At 40.9% G+C, this 17143-nt stretch overlaps 1 protein-coding gene across 2 annotated transcripts in view; it reads left to right on the forward strand.

Moving 5' to 3' along the window:
- Positions 1-15341, forward strand: part of PRKG1 (protein kinase cGMP-dependent 1) — a 1325447-nt gene extending 1310106 nt beyond the window's left edge. For both annotated transcript variants that reach the window (XM_073548242.1, XM_073548243.1), the window contains one exon: positions 1679-15341. In XM_073548242.1, the coding sequence (XP_073404343.1) occupies positions 1679-1777 (99 nt within the window). In that variant the 3' untranslated portion in view covers positions 1778-15341. The remainder of the gene's footprint in view (positions 1-1678) is intronic.
- Positions 15342-17143: the final 1802 nt, after the last annotated feature.

Genomic DNA, 17143 nt, shown 5'->3' on the forward strand with positions numbered 1-17143 from the left:
TGTTTGCATGGGTTTCCTCCGGGTTCTCCGGTTTCCTCCCACATTCCAAAAGACATGCTGATAGGGAATTTTGATTGTGAGCCCCATCGGGGACAGTGATGATAATGTGTGCAAACTGTGGAGCATGTTAGCGCCATATAAAAATAAAGATTATTATTAAAATCTTTGAAAATAGCAAATTTTTTGAATTTTTTTAGATAAAGGCAGAAAATATTGACATAAAAATGTGTCACGAAAAATACAGTCTCAAAATCAATGAGTTCTGCTGAAGCTTTGCAGGACAATTGAGAATGATTGTGGTTAAAAACGCTCATTTCACTAATATATTGTCGTGTGAACGGGCTCCCGATCACCTGATGAATGAGCAAACCACTCGTTCTTTGCGTGAAATGATGTTTAGTGCAACACAAAAGATTATATCATTCTTGGTGGGCCATCGTTCTGTATGAATTTACCCTGATTGAGACCCACGTTATGAGAACATTTGCACCGGGTTTCGCTCCTTAGCCACTTCATTCAGGATTTTCATTCAGTCCTATTGGCCTAATGTAGAAATGACTGAATTTATTCGAGAGGAATTAAATTCTACCCAAACTTTACAAAAATCTGCATTTGCACTTCTGTGCGGATTCAGCAAAATGAGGACCATTGGAAAGTTAAAAAGCACTTGTATTCACCTTGTTGCTCACCTTTCTGGCCATGTCATCCCCCATCCAGTACTTGTTGCATCTTCTTACCACCGCTACAGTTTTGTATATGTGCACGTAAGATCACAATTCCACGATGTGCGCCGTGACTGTATGTGCCCTTGTGCAGAAGCGTCCTTGGCCTCATCAGAGCCAGAAATCTCAGTCTATCTTAAAGAGGCCTGAGATTTCAGTGCGCATAAGAAAATATGATGAGTCCCGGATGGGGATGATGAGGAGTGAAGGGGCAGGAGAGGTGAGTGGTATAGTGAGTATACATTTTTTTTTTTTTAAAATATTACATTTATTATGGTCTTTGGTCATTATAGACAACATTCCGTTGACGAGGAACAACTTGGCAGCGTATCCAATTTCCCTGAAAAATCCACAATGTTGCGAATTTGAATTTTGCTAGATCCTCTCATTCCACATGTATAAAGTCCAGGCCTCACTGTCTGCCTTTACTAACATTTGTGAAGGAAAGTCTCATACTGAAGAGCTCACAGATGCCAGCGTGGTCTTCTGATAGGATGATGCCACCACTGCAAGTCAGTTTGTCTGATCACACACCTCTTAATGAAACAGGCGAGTCCGGTAGTGGTGTGAACCGCTGTGTGCGCCTTCCACAAATCTTACTCCAGCCCTTGCTGGAGTAAGATTTGTGGAGAAGCAAATGACACCACTTGTCATGAATTTAACGGACAAGTGTCTCCGTGCCTCATCTCGTATCTGTCCCACCCACTTTGTGAAAACCCCAGAGGTTGCATGTTTTGGCGAAACCTTGCACTGTGTAGAAAAATTACAACATTTCAAGGTATTTTTCACCAGAAATTTGGCAAAAAAAAGCTTTGATGAATCGCCCCCTTAGTATAAGGAGCACAAAGCTAGGGACCCCAATCCTCCATCTGTTACATAAATAGATGCCAGTATTATATATAGCACGTGGTAGGTGGGACTGCTCTGATTTCGTGTCTCCATTTCTCCTTTTGCAGGTTGCATCCCCGACAGACACAAGCAATTTTGACAGTTTTCCAGAAGACAATGACGATCCTCCACCTGACGACAACTCAGGATGGGACATTGACTTTTAATGCATTTTTCTTACCTGCTTCTGCCTTGCTGAAGACAGCTTTCCTGAAACATGGCTGCCAAGAGAACAAAAGAAAGAACTGGGGAAGATTAATGCTCGGGGTCACCATGATGCCTTGATTGATGCTGCTATAGTAACTACAGTGGCATTAGGACTTATTGCTTAGTTCACAATAACCCTCTTTAACATAACTTTTTTTTTTGTTTCCCCCCTTCTTTAATATAGCAGTCGACATGGTGGTCCTGAAGCGAAGCCTCATTCAAAAAATATATGCTTTCCATTACTGCAGAGTTCACAATTTACCTTTTGAACAGTATATTGTAAAATGTATTAGACCTGTACATATTTTGTAGCTAGGACGATCCCTAGGGAGGAATAATTTATTTCGGTCCAGTTGTCCCGACTCTTTCTAGGAGGGGTGTGCATCTAACCCCCTCCCTCCGCTGTTATACTACAACTCTCACCATCATCTGGCTGGCTGGGGATGATGGGAGCAGTAGGTCAGCAGCGGCAGTAGGGTGAGATAAGCATGTCTCTCTCTATTAAAGTGCGTAACTGATGACTTACTGCAGGTCAGAGCAGATAAATATGGGAAATATTTATTAATCTTTTATCCCAGCTGTGTCCTGCTGAAAAATTCTCTCCTTCCTTGAATTGGCGCCCAATCCAAAGGCTGAACTAATATTCAAGAGTACGCAGCATAGAGAAGTAGTCCCTGGTGCCCTATAGCATTTAACTAACGGGTTGGGAGACCCTGCGCTTTGTATAAAGGGTTAAAGGTGGCCGCTGATCACTGATAATACTGTCAGATCTTGTAGGGAAGGTACATTACCCTGGTGAAGGGAGCACAATATACCCTCCAGGAATATTGCTATGCATCCTAGTGATTATTATCCCTTTAAACCTGGCGACATCTTTAAAGGATTTGGATAAGTTTGGGGACTTTTGTTTACTTAAATGTATGTATCCGAGGCTAAAAATCATTTTTGCAATTGAGTCTCATTAAATATGTTGCACCGTTTGGCTTTTACAGGCCTTTTTTTGTTTTCTTGTTCATTGCTGGCTGCAGAATGAGTCAACTGAGTAGCTGACAGTGAGCTCATCCTGACGTAGAGTTTGTAAAGAGGCATTAACACAGCAAGATAATCGCTAAAAATGCTTGTTTCACGATTATCTTGCCTTGTAGACAGGCTGCCTATTACGTGATAAACGAGCAAAAATGCTAATTCATCGGGTGAAATGATTATTTGTGAAGCATAAAAGATTAACATTTTCGGCGGTGCGTCATCCTGGGTAAATAGGATTCACACAGCTTGAATTGTGGAGTCCATGCACGATGAGCGATCTAGTAAAGATCGCTCAGTGTGTATCCTTTGCTTTGCTCTTCCTCTGTAAACAGGCAACCGATCGGTCGATCCATGTAAACAGACCTTAACTAATATTCCTTTCCCTGAGCTCTTCGTGAACTTATATCAGCTCGGAGGCTCCGATGGTTATAAATAAAGGATTTTGGTAAAAGATATAAAATTATTTTCAAAATGAGCTCACTGATGGATCCTTAGTTAACTCATTCTTCGCCTACCAAAACAAAGGCTTTAAAATGCAAAGGGTGCAATTTTTTTTAATGAAACCTGATTGCAAAAATCATTTTTAGCCCAAAATACACGCGTTTCAGATGCATTTTAGTTAATATAAGCAAATCAAATGTCCATGAAATTGTTCATGTCCTTAAAGATATCTTATATTTCTAGTGAATAAATGGCTTTATTCCCACGACTGTTGGTTCCAGCGACCACCAGCAAGTGTAAGCAGTAGTTAGACCATAATAATCTGTATAATACAAAAGTTCCCCAGAAACGTGCTGAATCGGACATTTGTTGTTTTTCGCACTCATTGTGAGGACCACAATCATTTGGTCATTTTATGTTCATGTCAATCCAGTTCTCAAAGCTGTGTATTTTTTTTTTTTTTTTTTTTTACTTGTGTTCATGACCAGACTGAATGTTAACCTTTCTTTTGTTAGATTTTTAACGATTCTATTAATAAAAAAGCACAACTGTTGCGTATGCTGTTGAAAATGATCATGGAAGGCATCGTGTTCATTCATCCATCTTCATCTGTAACATTGATTGTACTCGTGACTGAGGCTCTCTATGGAAGTGGACTGCGATTAGTGACAAAGTATACACATTCCTAATAAACGTTAGGGTCAGGTAGCTAGAATAGTCATACATACGTTCCTGGTAATGTAGACATCAGATGAGCGAGCGTCCTCCTCCTAATGTGATATCCGGTCATGCGTGCTCGAATAATATGTCCGGGTCCCCGCAGCTGCATGTCTCATAGCTGATCGACAGACGCAACACATGCGGAGATGGCCTGTTTGTTAGGCAATCCCTCATCACTAACAGAGATCGGAGGCTACTCAATGGTCACTGAGCATCATCGGAGATGATGGCGTCTAGGATGACGATATTAGAAAGGTATCGGAAAAGAAGTGCAATCGTTACTTCGCCTGATGATGTGAGTTTTATAGATTAGATCATATGGAGTCTGTATTTGTCATATAGAAGGTTGGGGGGGTCTCTTATAGCTTCGTATGACCCTACTGGCGTCTTTACACCTTCATGGAGAATTTCTGCTGGGTTTACATGGCACAATCCATGTCATTTATTGTTCTTGATAGACAGAATGATGAACATTCTATATAAACAGAGCGATTGTTAATATAATTGTTCGAGCCCATGTTCGAGCCAACACATAGGACGATGTGCTGCCGGTGATGATTTTGAACCCCTTCACAGCCAATCAGCCATCAAGTGCCTCTAACAGCCACGGGTGGATTCGAGATCCACCCGCTGCTGTTAACCAGTTAAATACCGCTATCAATCACTGATAGCGGCGTTTAACAAGCACAGGCAGGAAGCATGTCATTGATCCCACCCATCAGTGCGCCCGTCACGTGAACGTGGTCATGGGTTGTCAGGACAGGAGACCCCCGTGCCTGTCATCACGATCCTGTTGTGAACACTGCCTCGTGCCCAGCATTCATAAGAGATCATGACTTTTGCTATACATAGCTGCTATGTATAGCACAGGCGATCGGACAATCGCAGCTTCGAGTAACCTAAGGGGACTATTAAATACAGTAAAAAAAAGTTTTCAAAAATATTTAAAAAAAAAATTAAAAAACCCACAAAAATTCAAATACCTTCCTTTTGCCCCCATTAAAAATTAAACAGTAAAAAAAAATGCGCATATTTTTGGTGGCGACGCTTTCAGAATTGTACTGTGTATCAAAACGTCTAATAATTTAAGCAACTCAGTAAACGGCGTAATGAGAAAAAAATCAAAATGGCAGAATTACTTTTTTTTTGCCGCCGCAACCTTGCAATAAAATGCAATAAGAGGTGATCAAAACATTATACCTACCCCAAAATGGTATGAGTAAAAACACCAGCTTAGGACGCAAATAATAAGCCCTCTCCGAGCCTCAGAGCCCGAAACATGAGAACGATACAGGACTCAGAAAATGGCGACAAATTTCTGAAAATTTTTTCATCACCGAAATAAGAAAAAAGCTATACATGTTTGAGATTTGTGCACTCATACTGTCCTGGAGAATCTTATTGCCAGGTCACTTTTACCATATATTAAACATGGTAAAGAAAATAAAAAAATTGTGGAATTGCACATTTTTTTTTTTTCAATTTCACCACACAAGTAAAAAATGAGAATGGAAAATGGACGATAAAGGGGTTAAATCTGCTCAAAAGTCATCGCAACCAACAAACAGGGTTTTCTTGGATATTTACCGGACTGTTTAGATGGATTGATAGCCGGGAATAAACATTCCTACAGACGCTCGTTAACAATTATTTAAATGGGCCAAAAGGGAATTCAGAAATGTTGATATAATTCGTATGTAGGTCGGTATAGTACAGATATACAGACCTGCCTTTCCATAACTTTCCACTTGGCCCGAGATATCCCCTGGTGAATTACACGGGGTAAGCAGCTTAAAAAAAAAAATCTAATTACTCTACTGGGTTGCGTTTATGCTATATGTTTATTTAAAGAAATTTCTGGGCACATCTGCATAGAGGGCACATCCAGTGGAAACTAAGTATTTCAGCAAAGTTAAAATTAAAAAAAAAAAAATATCCAAACTTTCTCTATGTTAACCATGGGTCGCTGTGACTGTGGAACATAAAGGCTCCTTGCCCTAAACTGAAATCCCTAATCTGGAATGTATTAAAGGAGACACAAATAAAAGGATTTTGGTAAAAGCATTAGGAAAAGCAAACGATACTGAAAGCAGCTTCTTGCACTTAAGCATTTGCAAGTTGTTCTTAAAGGGGTTGACCAGTCATAAGCTACAAGTCTGCAGTCACTCTATGTGACCGCAGACTTGTGAATCCTCACATCGAGCACACTGAGCGCTGTGAGGATTCTCCGGCAGCAAGACTGTGACTAAAAGTAAGTGATCTGCATACATGCGATCACATGCTGACTAGACATGCCTGGCCTCACTCATTGCAAGTGTATTGAGACCGGATACAGTCTAGTTGGAATGTGTCTGGAAGCATGCAAACAGTATACTTTCGAACATATGACCTCCCGACACTCAAATTCTTTTGGAATAATATTACAGCCAAATGAAAGGGAATGATATTATATAATATACTAGCTGAAGATCCCGGCGCTGCCCGGGCATAGTAACTAACTGTGGTTAGTTATAGCAAATTATAATTATCCTCCATCCCATAGTCCCGTGCCCATATACCCGTCATACATATCCGCCATCCCATAGTACAGTGCCCATATACCCATCACACATCCTCCATCCCATAGTCAACCATTATGACATCATAATGAGCGGTGGGGCTTGCAACCTATGATGACATCAGCGTCGCCATGGCAACCATTATGACATCATAATGAGGGGCGGGGCTTGATACACACACACTTTTTCCCCATTATGTAGATAGGGGCAAAATTGTTTGGTGAATTGGAACGCGCCGGGTTAAAATTTCGCCTCACAGCATAGCCTAGGACAGTCTCGGGGTCCAGACGTGTGACTGTGCCAAATTTTGTGGCTGTAGCTGCGACGGTGCAGATTCCAATCCCGGACATACACACACTTGAGCTTTACATATTAGATAGATGGCAAAAAAGTAAAACCGCCTCTTCTGGTAAACAGCCCATTTTTTTAAATCAAGGCTTGAAGAAGGATTCTCCTTTATGATGTCAGGATTAGATAAAGTCTTGTCACTTTACCTAGGTGCTATGTATTTACTTGATCTGTGAGATGTCCACAACTCATCACTTCTTAGATCTAGGAAAACGACGGTACTTGTTTTAATTAGAAATTCTAATATGACATTGGCTAAGGCAATACCAATTGATTTACAACTAAATCCCTACAAGAAAACAAAACAAAGCTGACAATAATCATTAGATTCAAGTGGATAGAATCTATGTTGGGATCGCCTAGCCATCCACAACGATACCCCGACTACAGGATTGTGCACTAACATTGCGATAAAGGTCAGCTTCAGTGCAGCGCTTACAAGCTCTGTTGGAAAAAGCTGGTAAGCACTGAGCATAGTCAACCGAAATAAAATTTTAAAAAATGCCCCTTTTCTTGAGAATGGAAAATACTTTTTATAAAAAGCTAATTACAAAGTGGCTCGTTTTTGCTAGTACTCTACAAGTTTAGTCATTAAAACACCACTCCAGCATTTCTTTCAGCACTTCTAATCTAAGATTCCTGCCACTAACTTCATACTTACCTGCCAGCGTGTTCAACTTTTATCAGCGCCACTCCCGTCCCGCAGCACCATCTTGTGACTGGATGTAAGTCACAAGCTAGACTTGCATTGAAAAGTGACCTCAGGCTGGTTCCAGCAAACACTGGAGCAATCCGGCAGGTCACAAATTGGTGGAGACTGACTAGAGCGGCGCTGATGGAAGGTGAAGACAACGGCAGGTAAGTAAAAGTCTAGGGGAGGAGAGCTTAGATTAGAAGCCCCACTACAGCACTAAAATAAAAACCCTGGAGTGGTGCTTTAGGTGTGATGATCATGCCATGCACATTCGGCCATACCAAGAGGGCATCAGAAGAACTAGCCATCGGCAGACAGATTGGTTGAAGCTAGCTGATGTGTATGGCCGGCTTGACAATGTAATCTAGGTTATCTTTTCCTTATCGATGGAACAGTTCAGCTTTGCTCTTGGCTGTCCAAAGTATTACATAACCCAACTGAGTCAATATGTAGCAATAAGCCAAGAAGCACAGGAATAACAATAAACCGATAGCATGTTATATATATGAGATGTGAAATAATAGTACTGTACTGTCTAATTGTATATGAGTCCAATGTAAATATCAGACTAATGTCCTGGGAACAAACTATCGTTCTGCTGCGACACATCGGAGCCGAAAGGCCAGACAAGGAACTGAGCAACCGATATGGCGTATACTGTATATACTCTGTGACTACCTCTATATAAGGGGATAGCTACTGTTTATCTACTGGGCTGGAAAAAATGATAACCCTGACTGTTAAAAAGTCTAAGGTTTAGTCATCAATGTACCAAGCCCTTAAAATCCTCCCACTGTATTTTGTCCAAAGACTGGAGCACCATTTTACTGTAGATTTTTTAATATTTGAAAAAAAAAAGAAAACGAAAAAAGAAAAAATATTTCACGTGCTTTTTGGCACAGCCTAAAGACTTCGATTGGGTGTTACGTTTCAGGATCCACAATGTCATGCAGTTCTATATACGTCACACGAGAGGCTTCCTTATTCCTGTGCGGCGCCCTCTAGGGGCAGAGGCAGTAATATTTTCATTGGGTCTATCTGGTAATAGGTAGACATTGACGCCAACTAACATCATATACATCACTCATCCTCGTTGTAAAATGTTTAGTGGTCATTTCTGAGTTAATATTGTTGGCACTTTCCTTTGTAAAAGATTTAATAAACGGAAAGCTCTCGGAATGTATAAGATCCCATTGTACAACTGTGTAGATGGGGAGGGGTGTGGACTGTTGGAAAGGCAATATCAAATGATACACGGAACGTAAACGAAAACCCATTGTGACTTACGAGCTATTGTGGACGGCTTTGCGAGATTATTGTTACTTTTTTCTGTTTGGTTTGTCATACGGCGCCATTCTCTACATTATATGTCCCATGCATGTCTGGGTTGGAGTGTACATGTGCATTGGCATGATCGTTGCCGTAGGACCCATGCGAACAGTATTTCTGTAAATATTGATAATTTTGTGTTCCGATTTGATAAGGTAGGCCTTGTAGTTCTTTTATTAGTAACTCATTGGATTATTTCATAATTTCCTTCTTTGTAACGTGCGGTGTTTTCTTAGGTACAGGTGGACCTTGTCAGTATTAGTGAGCGACTGTGCCCTGTCCCCTCATCCGTCCCATAGTCCTGAACCATAAAACCTGATTTCGGCATTGTTACAAGTGCCTTAAATTCACGGCATCTTCTAATAACTTAAGCGTTTCGATGTTATGCTGCATGACTATGACAAACACACCTCAAGACGTTGTCCTTTCTTAGCTTGCTCTGTTTTACAGTTCTTTCTGCTAACGATTTCTACGCCTTTATTATTCTATATCGATGAAATACGGAAATGATGATGTTGTTTTCATGACTTTTCTGTTCAATGTCCTGGAGCTGTGTATCTGTGAATGGGATGCGGCATCATTTCTGTGAAATGTATAAATGTATGTGTGGGTCTAAGTAATCTATGACATACTATCAGTCTTTACACAGGTAGAACTGTTTTGCTAAGGTGCGCCTAAAATAAGTAGTTGGCCTCCAGCATACTAGACCAGACTCACAAGGTTCGAATACATTGTTTTCAGCAAAAAGGCTAGTAACGACGCTGGGTGAAATGATGAGTCGCTTATCTGAGCGATCCTCCCGGCAGAGTTGGCAAACTCCTGATAATGTGCAAAAATATTTCTCCTGGAGCTCTACTAATCCCAATGACTCCACATTATCCTAAGAAAAAAATTCTTAAAGGAAGTCTAACATGTTAGGCGGTGGAATGGGTTAATTTCACCTATGAGGCAAAGCACCCGCTGTGAACATTAAAAGTTTGGTCCGAAGGCAAAGTAATTTTCATTCTAAATCTCTATGTATTTAGTGCCACAATCTAAACTATTTTCCAGTTTACTTGGATTAAAAATTCGCTATCCTTCCCTAACTACACTATCTAACTGCTTGTGCAACCGCCAGTGCATGTTGGCAACTGAATCAAAGCGTCATCCGTGAAGCTTGTTAAGAGGTTGGCCTAGTCTCTGCATGGTGTGCACTGTGTGATGTGCACAATGACAGCGCACACTCTGTTGTTGGCTTAGATCAGCAGTAAAGAGCCAGCAACAGAGCGGTGTCAGAATACTCAGCGTGCAGAGATTAGCGCTGCCGACACAAATTATATCACTGGTCTCTGCACACGGGTATAATGACACTGCTCTGTTGTCGGCTCATTACTGCTTTTCAGAGTCAAGAGCAGAGAGTGCGCTATCATTGTGCACAGCGGACAGCGGACAGCGTGCAGGGACTAGCTTCATTTCAGGGAAGGGACAGAGGCAGAGGCAGTGATTGCTGTCTCTGCCTTCTCATAATGCATTGTTTAAGTATTCCAGCATGCACTGGGGGTTCTCAAGCAAAGCTTCAGCAAAAAGGAAGTAGGGAAAACATTGAACAACAATTAGATAGGCACGGATAGGGAATTTTTAGTGCAAGTATGTTAGAAAATAGTTTTGATTGTTACTAAACAGATAACAATTTAGAATGCAAATCACTTTGCCTTTGGACCAACCCTTTAAGCAATCATGACTCAGACATCATTTTATATCTGTCACTTACATTAGAACATTGTCCAATCATTGAATATGTATGAGGTCTTCCCAGCCATCTTCCCCCTTCACTTTTCTGATGGCAGATGTAAGAGGAAAGAAACATTGCATGTTCTTCCATTGAAACAATTTGTTTAGCTGTTTTCTCCTGTACCCATTAAAATAAATATGCATGCCATAATGAGTTAAAAGAGGTAGTCTCATCGTCTTAAATGAGTAAAATTGCGAAGCACTTGTCAAAACAAGTAACTTTGCAATTTTCTTTTCGTTAAAAATCTTCTCTGTTCTCAAGAATGAAGGAATTTTTCATTTTATAGTTTAATGTTCATTACCTGTGTAATCAGCCACCACTGCAGTCTATTAGAGGTGGCCGATCTCCTATAAGAAGAGCCCAGCACTTGCAAGCTCTTTGCTATAGAGCTTGTAAGCCTGTAAGGCAGCATTAGTGTTACTGTTGTCTTCCGATGCTGCAAAGGTAAAGCTGCTTCTACTTGCAGCATGAGAAAGCACACAGTTTTGCACCAGCGGTGTGACTATGCCGCTGCTTCAAAGTGGCAAAGATCAGGAGTGCACAGTGCCCCAGCAAGCAGGAGGTTAGGAGGCAGAGAGGTGGTGTGTTCCTGTATATTGATGATGCAATATCCCTTTAAGCATGCATATTTACAGGACAACTGGGTGAACTTCAAACACATGCATTAAAGGGAATCTGTCACTAGGATTGCGCTACCCATTCACAGAGGAGAATGATATAGGGGCAGAGAACTTGATTCCAGCAATGTGTCACTTACTGACTACTGCAGTTTTGATTAAAAACTGTTTTATCTGCTAAAATCTACCTGTTCCACACCACTGATTGGCTTCTTTCTGTGTGCCCTGTGCATAGGCAGAAAGGTGTCGATTAGTTTTTGGGATGGGATCATACAGAGCTCATGAATAGGGAGGACTACATAGTAGTAGGTTTATTAGTCCTCTAATGATGATCTTCTGCTCATAAAACTATGATTTTTTTTTTTTTTTAAAGTACACAAAGCAGCCCGGTAAGTAACACATCATTGGAATCAAGGTCTCTCATCTAGCAAAAACCTAGTAACGGTTTCCCTTTAAATACTGGACTTTGTAATACTGCTGCTTTGTTATTGCCTACTAAAGGGATTTTCTGGAATTAGCATTTTGAACCCCATTGTCCAATGCGCAAATAAAATAATAATAAAAAAAAATCTGTTACTTACCTTTCCTGGGTCCAATGCTGCCTCCAGCCTGCAGCTCCAGTGACTGATTACAGGCTGCAGCAATGATATCATGACTATAGTGCACATCACTGCGTATTACTGAGCTCAGCACAAGACACTGAGCTTAGTCATTGGCTGCAGTGGTGCACTGTATTCATAATATCAGCACTGCAAGCACCAGAGCAGAAGGGGAGAGGCATTGCTGGACCTGGGGACAGTAGAAGTTCTTTTTAACTGTTTAATCAAACGTTGGTCGATGGCATCAGACTCACAATTCTTGAAAAACACCTTTACTCCATCCTGTTCTACATTTGTTGTTTGTTTATTATTACATAATCATGTTCATTGCTTTCACTGCATTTACTTAGAATCTAGAATTGTTGTGTATTGTTATAAATCATTGAAAAAATTGAACCATTTAGAAAAAGTAATGACTGTATTATTCGGACTATAAGACGCACTGGACTGTATGACGCATCCCAAATTTTCACAAGGGAAATAAGGAAAAAAAATTAATGTGTCAAATGGGGGGCCGTCTTACAGTCCAAATTCAGCTTACCGGGGGGGGGGGTTCGGTCAGAGGAGGTGTTCGGAGGTCCGGCTATGATCTGACTCCCATCCCAGGCTGGTGCGGTAGTAGTCGGCAGTGCTCGGTTGTGCAGGGGCTCCGCCGACATTTTGTGAAAGCCCGGAGCCTCCGCACATCCATTTCTGCAATGCGGTGGCCTCCGGAAAAATGGCACCTGGAGGAGGCGCATGCGCAGATTGAGATCTCAGCAGCCTAGGATGGGAGTCAGATCATTACCCTACAACTTTGGGCCACCGAACAACACCTCTTCCCAGCCCAAGGCTGGCAGAATCGCCCAACTCCTGCTGCCGCCACACTCCTGGTAAGTACATTTTGACTATAAGACGCCACCATTTTCCCTCCAAATTTTTTGGGAAAAAGTGCGTCTTATAGATTGAACAATATGGTACTTTTTTCCTCAAAACAGTGCAACACAGCCCAAGTACAGACTTGGTGCTGTAGATGGAAAAATGCAGATATCTTTTCTCTGATCATGAGAAAACATTAGAAAAGTTTAAATCTTTGAATATAAATTGGTTTTCCAACTGGGACAATTCTTACTTGTTAGAAAGTTGACAGTGAGCTGACTACAAAATGTCCCTGTGTTGAGGATATTTGACCCTCTTTCAAAAAGAAAGAAACCATGTTCTTCTAAACCTCAACATCCCCTTGAATGTCTAAAGAGAACCTGTCAGCAGGTTTTTAGACCCCAAAACAAACGTCATCTATGTAAAGTCCCTGTAATGATGATTATGCTCATAACTTTGCTTTATAAGTCTGTGCCTCTGTTTTATAGAAATGCATCAGCAAATTTTTATTAAACCGAGATGCAAGAGAAGGAGATTTTGCCCTACCCTTCCAGCTCTTCGGGCTTTCTTCCTCTTTCCACACTCAACACTGGCCTCCTGTTGGTCTTTATGACTTCCTGTTATCTTTGTGACCTGCTCTCCCATCCTAGAGCTCAAGCAAGCACCATCATTCCCAAGGGCTGCACATGCGCTGATCCTTAATCAATGTTTCACGCAAAGTCAACAGGACCTTGCCCCGACATTTCAGGAACTTTACAAACATGTTGTTAGTTTGGGGCCTGGAAACCTGATGATGGGTTCCCTTTAATTTCCCTGCAGCACCACCACAGTAGAAATAAAATATTGCACAGGGCCCATTTTGAAGCAGGTTATTTGTGTAATAGAGGATAGGACAGGTTCTACAGAGTAGGAGATACTCTTTGCAACTACTCTCCATTCTCCACTCAATGGGTTTTATAAACTAGACACACCCTTTAAGTGTTTATTTAATATATAGGAACCAGACTGTAATAATAACCAGTTATCTATAATTATGCAGGTGCAGGCTTGTAAGCACTTAGAGCACCACTTCAGTGTTTTTTTGTATTGCACCGCTGGAGTGTTGCCTTAAATGTAAGTCTCCTACCCTTCAGGGCACATACCATTTGGTATCTTCACAATTTTTCGGAGCCACGCCATTCCCCCGGCGCCATCTTGTGACCGTAGCTTCTGACTGGCCAGAAGTCAGAAGCTATGTGACAAGCTCTCAATGCAAGTCTATGAGGGCCAGAATGAGGTAAGAATGAGGCACCCATAGACTTGTATTGAAAAGTTACCTCTGCGCAGCTCCATGAAACACTGGAAACCGACGGGAGCAACACTGGAAAAGGTTGAAGGCAGCGGCAGGCGAATATGAGACACAGGGAAGGGGAATTACATTTAAAGCACCACTCCAGCGGTGCAATAAAAAAACGGAAAAAACGCTGGAGTGGTGCTTTAAGCCTCCAATCGTTTGTTCTTCCAGGCTGACTACAGTAACACTTGACACTTGTAGTAAATAGACTTGTAAGCATGTGCAATAAGAAAATATGTAGGTATAAAAATTCTATCACCTTCAAATTTGTCATCTTATGCCACAGAAAATGAAGGAAAAACCCACTAATGCATGTATTAGAACCTTGATACACAGGCTTCCCCAACTATTCTGAAAAATAACCTTCTCAAATGCTAATTCCTCAATATCTACTAGAAATAAAAAGTTCTCAAAACCAGTGGGCACCCAAAGTGCTCTTCTGTTGGGGTTCTTGTGCATGTGTCAACTCATTATATCATCGTTTGTTCCCATGATCTCCAGCTTTGCCGAGATGTCCTCCTGGCCCAACTTGTGAAGCTCCAAAAAATGTTTGATAAATGGTTCTGTATGTGATAACGTCACTGCATAATTAAAGCAATGTTTTGGAATGGAGTTTGCCATGAAATTTTCCTAGCCACCAAAATACAAATCTGGTATACTCTCAAAGTGAATGAACGTCTCTGTAGACCAAATTACAGTTCATCAAACAGCCTTCCACAGCCCTTAGCAAAGCAGAGCCTCTGCTGTCTATGAGTTCTTCTATATGCAATCCATTTTGACACAAGATGTCAATACAAGTAGAAAGCAGAACTGAGTGTGAATTTTTTGCTCTTTGTTTTTTTTTGCAATGCACAGTCATGACTCCAAAGGTTGAGTGTGCATCGAAGCTTTGGATCCTTTCAGTCAGGAGGGTTCTATTGGACGTTGCCTATTTATTCCACTTTCTGCTCTTTTTAAATGGTCAATTATTTTGTATATTTATGGATATATTTTCCTTAGGTCTTCTCTGCCACAGTATTCTACAAAAAACTAAAAACAAAAAAAGTGACTTTGTCTGAACACGTCTGTCCTCAAATGGTCGTTGACCAGTTGCACTCTTTTGATGTAGATGAATAATATTCTTCATATAATGAATTGCTCTTGATTTGCTCTGTATTTTACCTGCAGCCGTATTGCTGAGTGCCTGTTGTATACTTTATAGAGTTCAAATAAAGCAATTACTTTTGATTATTTTTCATGTTTTTTTTTTATATTCTCAGCTGTTGTCTAAAAATTATAAATGTTAGAAAATAATACCAAACCACCAATGGTTATTTTCAATCTGATATTCTATCATGTTTATGTTTTCTAGATTATATATTTTCTAGAATATTTCATCTGTTACTATATTACTGTCACTTTACTAATGGTGATCCATCATTGGATTGGCCGCCAGCGTTATAGAACTTAACCCAATTTGCAATGCACAAGATTTGCAAGCAAGTATAACGATTCACTTTTTGATAATTTTTATAAAAAATTCAGTCTCAAGACCAGTATGTATTTGGGTTTAATTTTCTTACGGAATTTTAACAGAAATGTTTTAAAGATTTACTTTTTCTATCCCAAAATTTTGCCCCTTTCTAAGATCTATTGCATGTGACAGTTTTGTGATGTGATTGTGGTCTTGCATGGTCGCTTTGCAAGGAGTGTGATTCACAACTAACAAAAAAACTAGCAAACACCTTTCCGATCAATGTTGTAGATGGAAGCTTATGGATCACAAGGCAAAATCACCAAAAGGGCCCCCAACTATTAGGGGCCATAGGGTTCTTTTGATCCCTTTAACCTCCAAGGACGTTGTGACTGGAACCTCTGTCCCCTCTATACATTCTCTCCTGGCTATAATAATCATTATTCCCTCTATCTGACCTTGATTTTAAGGACACCGGAGGCAGTGTATACATTTCTAACTCTCATCTCCGTTGCATTTACCTGACCTAATTCTATGCTAGTCCTAGACTATACTGATATTCATAGGGTTTGGTGGTGTCACAGTTCCACCCCTCAGTGTTTCTGGAATGCTGTTACTGACAGCTCAGCCATCCAGTCTGGTACAGGGGTGTGCTGAAGCTGTCAATACTTTGATTGGCAGCTCAGTCATCCAGTCTGGGGCAGGAGCGTATTGAGCGGTCAGTGCTTTGACAGTTCGGCTGAGACTGGAAGGCGCTGGCTGTCTTCAGGTGTTCATTGTTCTAGGTGATTGCCAGGCTACTTAACTGGGCTGTTACTCCCAGACCTCTGCCAGATGTATGTTCAGCTTATGTGGTTTGTTCTTTCTGTGCCTTGCGTTCTGTTTGTTGATCTTTCATTGCCTGACCTTAGACCTGGTTCTGACCATCCATCTGTTTAACTCCTTCAGCTCTGATCCGTTATCCTCCTGGTATTCTGACCTTGGAACGTTACCTAACTACGCCTTTGTCTCTTCCTTCTGTTTATGATATCATCCTGTATTTTGACCTCAGACTCCTTCACTATCTGGTCTCACGGCTTGACCTTGAGACGTGACTCACTGTCACAGATGGGCTAACTGGAACGGTGATTAACTAGTTTAACTAATCTTCTGACAGGGAAATACAGAATATAATTATATGTACACTGCTCAAAAAAATAAAGTGAACACTCAAATAACACATCCTAGATCTGAATGAATGAAATATTCTCATTGAATACTTTGTTCTTTACAAAGTTGAATGGGCTGAGGACAAAATCACACAAAAATCATCAATGGAAATCAAATATATTAACCAATGGAGGTCTGGATTTGGAGTCACACACAAAATTAAAGTGGAATGTAATGTCCTTAAAATAAGTCAAAATGAGGCTCAGTATTGTGTGTGGCCTCCACGTGCCTGTAGGACCTCGCTACTGTACAACGCCTGGGCATGCTTCTGATGAGGCTGCGGATGGTCTCTTGAGGGATCTCCCAGACCTGGACTAAAGCATCTGCCAACTCCTGGACAGTCTGTGGTGCAATGTGACGTTGGTGGATG

The sequence above is a fragment of the Dendrobates tinctorius genome, unplaced genomic scaffold, assembly GCF_039654945.1.
Source record: "Dendrobates tinctorius isolate UK_male_01 unplaced genomic scaffold, ASM3965494v1 ptg000156l, whole genome shotgun sequence".
Classification (NCBI taxonomy): domain Eukaryota; kingdom Metazoa; phylum Chordata; class Amphibia; order Anura; family Dendrobatidae; genus Dendrobates; species Dendrobates tinctorius.